The 12128-nt window shown below is 38.1% G+C and overlaps 2 protein-coding genes across 2 annotated transcripts in view; one reads left to right on the top strand and one right to left on the bottom strand.

Annotated features, from left to right (window-relative positions):
* The window catches only part of LOC135207281 (4-hydroxyphenylpyruvate dioxygenase-like), a 203555-nt gene that overhangs the window by 73033 nt on the left and 118394 nt on the right, over positions 1–12128 (top strand). The gene's annotated exons all lie outside the window — the stretch shown is intronic.
* Positions 7963–12128, bottom strand: part of LOC135207104 (uncharacterized) — a 4868-nt gene continuing 702 nt past the window's right edge. The window contains exons 2-4 of the mRNA XM_064238705.1: positions 11139–11334; positions 9118–9212; positions 7963–8630 (exon numbers count right to left, since the gene is read on the bottom strand). Of these exons, the coding sequence (XP_064094775.1) occupies positions 8478–8630; positions 9118–9212; positions 11139–11289 (399 nt within the window). The 5' untranslated portion in view covers positions 11290–11334 and the 3' untranslated portion in view covers positions 7963–8477. The remainder of the gene's footprint in view (positions 8631–9117; positions 9213–11138; positions 11335–12128) is intronic.

Here is a 12128-nt window from a genome sequence, read left to right as displayed (position 1 = left end):
CTCCAGCTAAAACCGATAACCAATTTGATGGCCTTTTGAGTTTTTCTTGGAAAAGTTAATCTCTTGGAAGATTTACACCTTTCTCGCCATTTACCGAATGTTTTTTTTATTTCTTTTTTATCAGAAGAGCCGTTATAGATACTTTACTATGGGTCTTATCAATGTCTGCAGTCAGAGATGACGTCATTCATTTCATTGTATTAGATCATATGGATGTAATCGATTCTTGCCGTTAATCTTTTAGACACATAGTGTAGATCTTTCGTTTCTACCTAACACAGACTCCTCATATATATGGACAACTGCAGAATGCATTGGCAATGACGGAAATACAGAAAAGTAGATAACGGGATCAGTCTTCAAATATAGCAAGCTGAAAATGAGAACCGAAAAAGAAAACTAAAGGTCAGCAATAATAACGGTAAATTTTACCGTGACTTACTTGTAAGTTTACTTTTTTCATAGGACGAGTTTTTTCTCATTTTTGTAAGATCTATCTTTATGCCCTACTGTGGCTTTCTTCGCTCCTTACGTATGAATGAAATACTAAAGTGAAACTGAGCGTGGGAGACCAAAAGAGTTTTTTGAAGTGGCAATGGGTTTCCAGGTGCGTAGGCGGCAATTGCATGAAAGAGAACGGAATGGGAGTCAATTTTCCATTAAGAACTGACAGGTGGCCTTCGGGACACCCGCTGATTTCGTTACCCTGAGTAACAAAGAAAACGGAAATTTCAGGCAGTCTCTGATGTTTGAACCAAAGAGGAAAAGAGGCAATTTCTGTCCTGTAAACTCTTCGAGATCGTTAAATAATATGCCATATCAGATGAAACATGTTGAAAGACTGAAAATGTTTAATGATTACTAGAGCGGTTATGAAATTTGTGTGTGATTAATTGGTGAATTTGTGCCAAATGGGAGTTTTATCAATAAATGACTAAATCATGAGATTTTTTACTGGCTATAAATAACTATAAAATAAAAATATAGACATCATAGGTGGGAAAAGTTCGGGAAGATGAGAAAACTCGATATAATGGGTGATAACCAAAAGGTTAAGGTACTCGGAGGGGAGGAAAAGGTTTAGGGAAGTAGTTTGGTCTTATCCCGAAGTCGGAAGGAGTAAAATAAAATAAAAACAGATACGAATTAGGATTAAGAAGTACAGAAAAACGGTGCAAGGAATGGGGTAAACGCGCATCACAATACCCAAAAAAGCGTAAGAACACACATAATTTTATTAAAATGATTGGTGAAGACCTTTGATTGTGTGGTACAGAAGTTTGAAAACATCAACAAACGGTGTCAGGTAAACAGAAAATTAGAACCATTTTCATTTCATTGGTCAACATCCCTGTGAGGAACAGACCTTAGACGTCAGCTTCTCCTCGAGATCCTTAATTGCTTCTAATTGCTCTCGGCCTTCTCCTTTCCTCTTGTGATTATAATTGGCCCAAGGGGGATACCCTCCGGTAATATAAAAGTTGCCCTACATCCATACGGGCCAGTCGTTCCACAGAACGCCCGCGCTTAGGAGATGCTGAGGAAGATGTGCTGGCTCCGATCTCCCTTACTTGTCGCCTCTTTCATAATGGCGCTGTCTTCTGGAGTGTCTGAAGCTTCCGCTCCATCAGAACAGGTTCCTGGACGACTTTTAGTCCGTTACGCCCGAGGAGGACCCAGCGACGGGTGTGGGCCCAATCCACTGTCGAAGTTGGCGCAGCTCATCAGCACAATTACCGGAGGTCTGTTATGAATGACTTTTCGACTGTTCCCTGTCCTCTTTTCACACACTTAAGGCCCCCATACACTGAACGATTGTCTGAACGACTGTCTGTATCGTTCGCAAAAACACTGTGTATGGGCTTGTCTGAATGCAAAAGTGGGCGGAGCTTCGTGTATGAACGATCTCGGCGGGAATCTGTCACGACCAGGTTGCTGGCTTGCGACTTAAGTCTGTCATACACAGATCGTTCAATGTATGGGGTTGTCTGCCGCAAGGCCAATAGAGTATGCCGATATAATGCTATCGCGCGCGTCTCTTCTAGAGATAATGCCATGTCTTCTCGAGAAATCGGTGAGGAGATCGTTCATACTGTATGAACAGTGTGTGTGTGTGTGTGGGTCGATAACGACAATCGTTCAGACACTCGTTCAGTGTATGGGGGTCTTTAGAGAGAGACGGAAATCACGTTCAAGTCGACGCCTCTTGTTCAGCTTACTTTGAGCAACCAAATATTTGCCTGAGAGGTCGAGACTGTACATAAAAAAGGTGCATGAGATCTTCTGTTAGACGAACTGTTTTCTGGTTAGATTAAACGGTTGTCAGATCTAAATACGAGGTCAAGAGGGCTAATTATTTAACAATAATAACAGAAGAACTGGGATGGTATCTCTGTTTGAAATAAAAATTTCTTATCATGACAGGGATTTACTTTAAGAAAATAGAATTCGCTAGATTTACTGATTTGGAAAAAAATTGTTCATGAATGAATTTGATGACACTTGTTGTGAGAATCTATATAAAGCGATTTACTTCCTATCTAATGCACCTGTATGCTATCAAGCTGTCAATTTAGATTCTTCTTTGGGCCCACCAGATGTACGTTGTTTCCACTTCAGTAGTCTAACAAACAGTTTATGGCGATGCATTTTTTAAAATTTGTTCTCTTGAATGAAGCACAGAGCATAGCATTTTGACTGAATGTTCACACACACTATAAAAAAAATTGTATGTTTTGATATTGTTAAAGACAGAATAAAGAGAGTGGAAACAATTACTACGGTATAGACGGCGTGAACCGACGTCTTTCTTCCTGGGACTGGATCTAACAAATAAAAACTATAGATATGGGTTATGTTTGCACATCTCAAGTGAAATTGCATGACCTCCATCTTAGTTCTCTTATGAGATAATATAGCTGATGATTTTTGTCAAACGCTGCCTATAGGGTTCAGGAAGTTGTTGTAAATGAAACAAAGAACGAATCAGTTGACGCTTCCTGGTAGAGTATAAGTGGGTTGCTTTGGGAGTCAAGTGTCGAGGTAAATGATGAAGTCATCTTAGATCCAGAATGGAGACAATCAAAACAGACGCTAGCACCTCAGTGGCGTGGTTGGTATGGTGTTGGCGTCCCACCTAAGTGGTCGCTGATTCGATTCTCGGCCATTCCATTGAAGAGCGAGAGATGTGTATTTCTGGTGATAAAAGTTCACTCTCGACATGGTTCGGAAGCCACGTAAAGCCGTTGGTCCCGTTGCTGAATAGCCACTGGTCCCGTGCAAAGTAAAAGCACCATACAAACAAACAAACAAACAAAACAAACGCTACGAGGAGAAGAATATCGCATTATTTACTTAGATTCAAAGATATTTCGTAACGAATACGAAAGGAAAAGTCCTGATTAATTAGAAAAGAAGAAAAAAATTATACATAACCAACAATCTCGGTAGTAAAACTACAATTGTTATTCTGGGAGAAAATGATAATTAAGAGGCGTGTATTCATGTCGGCGATATATATATATATATATATATATATATATATATATATACTATATATATATATATATATATATATACACACACACACACACACACACACGGAGTAATTGGTTGGCTGTTCACCAAGGAACGCCAGACAATCATTGCACGATCACAAGCAGAGAAAAAAAGTGGGAACCTCCCTCATTTAAGGGTAAAATATGTTCATATAAAACATACATGGATTCAGAGGCATATATGCGTTTGTCTTCATTATTTCATTGCTAATATTAAATAGCAGACAGTCGTCTCTCCATGATAAACACTGCCAATCCTTCTTTTTTGTACGCACAGAGAACCTGACAGCAGAAGACGTGTCATGGCACCTCCAGAAAGACCCCTACATGATGCGAGAGATGTTGGCACTCCTGCAGTTCCGTCAGTACCACAACTGCATGGCCGCTGGAGAAGGAGCTAGGTTTTGAGGAAGCCTCCGCGGGCTACAGTCAAGTATTCGCCTTCCTCGCCAACCTTCAGGCTGTTCCCGTCATGTCAAAGAAACCCAAAGAGAATCACTCAGAGTAACAGCATCGTGTGTTAATTCTGTCTTTCAGCAACTGCTTAAATGCACAAAGAACTCGCAATGCTTAGGAAAATGAAAAGCACTTTGATATTAGGTAAATACTGTTTATTGTCTCAACTTCATTCCGAATACTTCTCACTCTCAGAAGAAAATTAAATGAAACCATTAAATCTTTAAATGCTTGATTATAACACAGATCAGAAAAATAGGTGATTTAAGGTCATTATTAGCTATTGCATCACATAATCGTCCAACTTGCACAAGTTAAAATTATCTCAGGTAAATCACTTGCAAACATACAATTAAAAAGCCTTTATTATTATTACAAGCACTGCCATAGCAACATTCTCACTTTTTTATAGGAACACTTTGACCAGAAATTATTGCTAGTTTGATATTATCATGTGTTGTATACTGAAAAATATTGGGAAAGCTAAGTACTCTTGTCAGTTAATTATTTTTTGACTGAGTAAAGTCTAAAGAGAAAGATATACAAGAATAAAATACAGAGGCTTAGTGAAGAAATGCTAATACTACTATTATTTTTTATTGTTACCCAAATCCATGACTGTTGCTGCTGCAATAAAGTACATGAACTTTTTTCAAGTATTTAAAGAGAATAACGAGATTATGAAGTTAAATGAAGACACTATGCAAAAGCAAACTCTCATGACTTTTTTATTTCAACCCCAAAGGACTCAAACAATTCTTAGTGTATGCAAGGATTTTGTGTGTGTGTCTGTGTGTTTTTTTTCTTCTTTTTTTTTAGTCCACTCAGGCAGTCTGAAGCACAGGCAAGAATGGGGAAAAAATCGTGTAACAATCAAAGCCATGATTAATGTGAGGTTTAAATAAAAACGATGATCATTTTAAACTTACTATGAGATTCAGGGTCTCTGTAACACGGTTTTTTGGACTTTGCTCCTTGTCAAAGCATCGGATGTAGCTGAAAGTTGACATATGTATATTTTACAACCACACACAAATTTTGTCAGCATTATCAATAACTTAAACCCGATAGTTTTAATTTTTATAGAGTAAAAATGATTTAGCCGGCGCCATGGCCAATGATTACTAGCCAAGAGCCGAAAAACATTCATTACGTAAGCAAGGTAAACAAACCTTTTGACGAAATGTTGCCCCGCCCATCCACTAGACAGAAACTCCATCGGCTCTGAAACCCAAAGACTTTATGAATGGCGGAACGATACATAGATGTGGGTGGGGAATCAGTGCTAGCGTAGTAATACTACTGTAGCAGTAGTGCCGCAACAGTATAGCAGTAATATACATGAATTAAACGTTTAGGCCAACTGCTGGGATCCTTGAGGATCATTTAGCACTTCTTACAACTACTCGAGAAATTAGTTTTTATTGCCAGAAGTTAAATGTTCTAATCCAACAATGCCCATGGTAGCCTTCAGTGTTATCCTGAATTATAACGAGGCGAAAGTGGTGGAGCCTCATGGAAGCATTATTCTGACGATAATTATTGGTGAAGGTTTAAAGCCAATATACGGTACTGGCTATTTTTTTTCAGTAAATAGGTAGATAGCCAATAAATAAAACTTACTTGACATTGGATATAGCAGTTAACAAATCAACCTTGTCTACTATGTTTTTTAAAATTACCAACTATTCCCTAATCTTGTCAATCTGATTGTGACCTATAAATGGACTGTAAATTCTTAGGAAACCTATTTTGGGAGTTAGACTAATAATCGAAGTGTTTTTGTATTTATTAACATATTTTGTTGGTTTGTTCATTATGATAATTATCAGTGGAGAGGTTCCAGAGTTCATAAAGGTGTACTGCTTTGCTTGTATTTAAATTTGTAAGTCATTGTTGCCAGAGGTTTAGCCTTCGTTACGTATAGCCAATCATCCATCGAGAAAGAGGGAAGAAATGCTGTCATAGGTTACGTTACGAGTGCGTTCGAAACCTTTTCTCTTCAAAAAAAGTCACTTTTACATTATAAGTACCAAATTTATTCAACCTACGTAATGCAGAATACAGTCAAAATTTATGTGTAGATATAATATATATTCTGAATAAGCGATATATTTATGAAATGCATAGATAAAAAGTTATTGCGAAAAAACCGTGTTACAGAGGCCCTGAATCTCATAGTAGTTGAAATGTGCATATCCTTTCTATAATTGCTTATAGAATCGCTGATAGAAGACAGTCCATGAGAATCCATGTTCATCATACATGGGTACTCAGGCTTTTTATGATGATACAAGAACCTCACAAGTTGTTAAAATACCTTTCTCTCTCTCTCTCTCTCTCTCTATCTCTCCCGTCTCTCTCCTCTCCTCCCATCACCTCCCCCCTCGTCCTCACTCCTCTCTCCTCCCTCTCTCTCCTTTTTAACATTCTATAAAATATTCGTCACCTCTCCAAAGTCCGAGTGCTAAGTATGATGTAGTTTCTTCTGTGAAAAGTAAATTTTGGAACAAGATCCTACAAAACGCCTCGAGAGTCAACCAGATAAATAGAGGAAAGCTTCTTTTTGAATCGCACGCAAATCAGAACTATCTTCGAAGTTTTCACTACAGAATCATTTTATGGTGGGATATGCGATATACAAATGACGTGAACAAATCTTTATGTGTGGTAACTGTCGGTGATCGCTGACCACTCCCAACCTATCTCTTTGCAAGACGAAATATAAAACACAAGAGAGGCAAGAGTATATACATTTGTCATTACAATGTTGCTTGTTTTTAACAATGGATTTACTAGACAAAACAGATGAAAACAAACTGTCATCGGGATACCTCCAGCCAATCAAGTTCTTCGTAATAAAACAAAATAATCCCAGAGAAATTGTAAACGCCCATTGCAGTATTACCATAACAGTCCCAGTATGGCTTACCAATAGCCTTACATTGTGTATCGAAATTCCTGGAGGACACAATTTTTCCTAATCTTAAGTTAGGCTATCTGTGACAGGCAGATACCAGTGCACTCCAGTATGTTGTAACAACACCCATTAAGAGACTGAATGTCATTTCCTGTTTGTATTCACGTTCGTTTTATTATTATTATATATTTTTTAATCTCTGGTGACTCATTCTTTACAACAATTGTATATGAACACATCACTACGATGAAAGAGTGAGGGTGGTGTCTTGCGCGATACGTTATACACTCTTTACCTTGACGTTACATACCAGGAAAATAGAACAGAAAAGCCAATTACACTGAGTAAATATGACCTGAACGAGCGTGATCTGAGTTTTGCGAATTTCGTCTAGGGAGAAAAACAATGAAATGTCGAACCACGTGTTAAATACAAATTTGGTGTTAAACTGAACCTAAACAAATAGAAAGCTCTTGAAGCGAACCGATCTGCAAGATATGAATGGAGTTAGCCCGAATGAAAGTTTTAGACCATAGATCTGAGAGAGTGTTAGGACTGTAGCATAAAGCAATCGATGAAACAGCGTGTTAAGTTAGATTATAGAATAGATTGGTAAGCCTATATCATGATATTCCACAACTATCAGAGGAATTCTTGAGAAAACAGAAGACGAACTACAGCCTAAGTTTTTCAGCACCAGTGTATCACTTGTTGTACGTATATCTAGCCGCTTCAGAGAATTTTTTTTAAGAGTTTAAGAGTTTATTCTTAACTAGGAGGTTAGAGGACTAAATGGCTAATGAACGTTTTCTTTCCTCTCTCTCTCTCTCTCTCTCTCTCTCTCTCTCTCTCTCTCTCCAGAGAGTTTTTTTAAGGGTTTATCCTTAACTAGGAGGTTAGAGGACTATATAAATGGCTAATGAATGTTCTCTCTCTCTCTCTCTCTCTCTCTCTCTCTCTCTCTCTCATCTCTCTCTCTCTCTTCTCCTCAGAGAGTTTTTTAAAAGTTTTTTAAAAGTGATCCTTAACTAGGAGGTTAGAGGACTATATAAATGGCTAATGAATGTTCTCTCTCTCTCTCTCTCTCTCTCTCTCTCTCTCTCTCTCTCTCAAGCAACATACTTCGTGAGAAAATACTATAAAGCGTTTGTACAAACATGTGTAGATACATCTTCAATCATGCATAATCAACGGCCACAACGAAACAACAAAAATTCTATCGAGAAAAGAACAAGTCTTCGATGAAATGTGTATTTTACCAAAAACGTAAAGAATCTAAGCAGTACATTCTCATTTCCTTAGGTAATGTGCCATGTTGACATACCCATCCTCGTTCTCCTGAATAACACCGTTCTCTAGATAATTGCAATAGGAGGCCCTTGACGAAGTAAGCATCAGCTGATCGGTGATGATGATTTCTTCGTAAATAGGGTCTTCGGATACTTGTGCATCAGAGCCCTGGTAGAAGAAAGCGGGAAACCCTCTCGACGCCAAAGCGTTCCAGGGTCCATTGGCATATTCCCTTTCATGCAGTGCTGGCGTTCTCAAGGGACTTGGGTCATCATCTCGCGAATAGTTACTTTTCCCCATTTGATATATCGGTCGTCGTTCTCCTCGAGGTGGACACTCGAAGGGGCTTCTGTCGACTGCTGTGCGAGTGATTCTCCGTTTACAGCTCGGCTACTTTTACGTTTGGTCTGTTGACGATAGAGACGAATGATCAAGTTCTCCCATTTACACAGATCGAAAGGAAGTTACGAAGAACTTCTGGCTGCAGTTATAATACATAATCATAGATCGTGACACTGGGTACATTCATTTTTGTTGGTCATTCATGATAGACATTTTATCAATGCATATTTGTCGCAGGATAAAGATATAAAAAATTTACGTTGGCAATATCTCTAAGACGCACAGGTGTTTCGGGCACAACTGTAATACTAGGATAATACATATCTACAAAGCCAATATCTCTGATGACATGAGTAACCTACTGATAATCAAAATCTTAAATAAAAGTTTTCAGTTACTGCTCAGATAAGATAATGAAAAAAACCAGCTTGATTTCTGACACTGAAAGTGTTCCTTCCTCAAATTCATCGCATGAGTGGAATAGTCATCTAATAAAAACAAGGAAATAAATCATTCGTTTTTGATGATTTAAAACTTGTAATGTCTGCTTACCTTCATGACGACTAACACTATGACAAGAGTAACTGTAATCAAGAGGATGATCAGAATCAGCACGAGAACGACGAGTTCCAAACTGCCAGCGCCATCTGAAATAAAGGGAAACAAAATAGCTTTTCACTATTTCTTTTGTAGTCAGTTGTCATAGGCATTAGGAATAAATATGCTAACTATAATGAATAAACTTCAACAAAGTACATTCTCATGAATGAATGTATGCAAAAATAAATTCATTCATGCGCACGCACAGATTAATTATCTGTCATAGAAAGCGCTCCTAGAATGAAGTCTCTCGACAACGTTCAAGGAACTGCAGACTTTCAAAGCAAATTGCTCTTTTCAAATTACTTTCAAAGCAAAATGCTTTTTTCAAATTACTTTCAAAGCAAATTGCTCATTTATGATGTAACAAAGAATAGAAAAATACTCTTTATCGTAATGTTGATCGAATAACGGGAGCTAAATCTTGACTGACTACCTTTCCGGGATTCAGACATATCTGAAAATCTAACCAAATCCTCCTAGGTCGACACTTCATTTATCGACAAAACAGTGGAAATTTGTGTGTGGGCAGACAGACAGACAAGTAGAATAACCTCCTCCCCATTTTCTTGGCATAAGGTATTATATTGCTCAGCAATGCTCCTGCATGTGGCTAAATACCTGTTGTAGAAGAAGGCTGCTCAGGGTCACTTGCTCAGTCATTGATCCTGGTTGACAGCTGTGCTGAACTCGTAGTCAAAGGCATTTCCTCACTTGTCACAACCATATCGTCTAAACAAATAAAAAAGAAGGGATATCCTTTACTTTTGTCTCAAATTGTTTAAAGATTGCTGCCATTATGTTCAATATCGCAAAAACAAACAAATCCACAATTCTATCATTCCTTCATATATATAATCTCAAGGGTCTCCGATAGCTACTCCCAAGTCCATGGTATAAAAAAATAGTGATATTTAACATTCTTTAATAGGATGTAGAAAAGGTCCTATTTAAGAAATTCTGGATCGAAACCAGAATCCATCCCTAAACTCCATCAGTTCCTCCTCGAATATAAGCCACATTTCCACCCACAAAATTTCATTGAAATCCATCAATGAAATTTTAAGAAATATTGTGGTCAGATGTTGGGGGTCTATACCTTCCTCCCAAAGTATTTGACATATATATATAATAATAAGTAACCAAATAATGCTCTAGGTCTAGGACTTATGATTCTAAGTATACCTATTGTGGATAAAGACGGTTCGATTCTCCGAGTTGATGGTTGTGAGGGAGTTGAACTGGGAGTCATAGGCAGTTCTGTAGTAACTGTTCGTTCGCCACAGTTTCTCTCGCCAGGTGTCGTTGTCTTTCCACCGTCCTGGTCTGAATTAATAAGCAGCTTTTGGCAAGTTTATACAAAAGTGATATAACTCGTACTTTAACTTAAGTTCTATTTGTGAGTTCAAGATACTCCGAGAGTCCCGTCTCACCCACACAAAAAAGGCCTTTATGATACGTGGCATGTTAATACTTCAAGCACAGCAAGCTCGAAAGTTATTGACAAAAAGGAGACATGCACATGCATCAGTAACAAACACAAATGTATATCATATTTCAGTTGTATTTCACATAGGAAAATGAAAATGGTATGTCTCAGAAAATGCCCAACAATTCGTCCTCAAGGACCTCTCCAAGAAGAGGTCCATTGGAGGACGAAATTGTTGGGCATTGTCTGAGACATACCCCATTTTTCATTTTCCTAAGTGGAATACAACGGAATTAACATATCTTCGTGCCTAAGATTACCAGTACTACACACATGTATATAGTATGTGTGTGTGTGTTTGTGTGTATGTATGTATATTGCTAGGTAAAATCTAATCACTAAATGGAAGCACATGGGAGTGCAGCTTAAAATCTGGAGATAGAAATGATAAAAAAGGTAAACTTTATCAGTTCATTTGATACAAGCAGGAGAAGCACCACTGTACTCCATTGACTTTTGTTTGATCTAAAAACCGATTCCTTACCGTCTCCTGTACAGAAGTTCATTAATACTGGCTCCTGTGGTAGTGACAATGTCTCTTTCCAAGGCAGGCTGTAGGTCACAAACAAGTCTCGTCCCGCACCGCGGAAAGATAATTTCATCCACTCAGTTCCCTCTGATGAATTAAGGATCATCCGGAAAGTGATTGGTTGAACACCTGGTACGATGATTTGGTGATCCTGTGTAGAAAAGTGCATTGTTGTTGGTGGTGGAATGCAGACTACATTGAGTTATTTTATTTTACGTAACCAAAATACTTTGATTATGTTACAAAAAAAGACGTAGTCTACTGTGAAGAAAAAGAAACATAACTGATTCTAATTTTCATCTGTTGCATTTAATTCATGATTTTATTTTTACAATAGTGGAAAGGTTATTTCTCTCAGGACGAGGCGATTGGGGAATGAATCTTTGTTGGATACGTTGCACTTGTAGGTGAATCTGGGGAAGAAAGAACTGATAACTTAGCTAAAAGTGTGGCTCGAATAGCATTTCGAGAGAGACTGCTCAGTGCTCAGCCACTTAAGAACTTTCCTCTTTTATCAAGAAGAAATTAAGACCTGGCAGCTACTACATCAGCCCTACCCATGGAGGCTGATGATAGCGCACTCTTCTTGTGCATGGACACTTCACGAGTGGGGTGATTCGCAACCCTTTTGAAGTAGCTGTGTAATATCCTGGACAGTGTCTTATGTACTGGTTTAATGCGCCAATCTATACTCTGTTTTTTTCCATCTGTCCACCCGCCAGTGGTGTTTGGGTATGGTAACACTGCGTCCTGGGATTTAAATAGTTACGCTATGTGTAAGTTTTAGGTAAATAAAAGGATATCTGGGTGTACATTTGCCAACTGAAAAAAAAACAAAAACGTTTTAATAATTTTACTGTATGCGAATTACGCCGTTAATAATCGAAATAGTATATTGTTATTATTGTTTGAATGTAAGCTGAATGTGACTATCTAAAGCCCCCG

The sequence above is a fragment of the Macrobrachium nipponense genome, chromosome 32, assembly GCF_015104395.2.
Source record: "Macrobrachium nipponense isolate FS-2020 chromosome 32, ASM1510439v2, whole genome shotgun sequence".
Taxonomy (NCBI): Eukaryota; Metazoa; Arthropoda; class Malacostraca; order Decapoda; family Palaemonidae; genus Macrobrachium; species Macrobrachium nipponense.
Note: the sequence above shows the minus strand (reverse complement) of the source record. Positions and strands in the feature narration are given on the sequence as shown.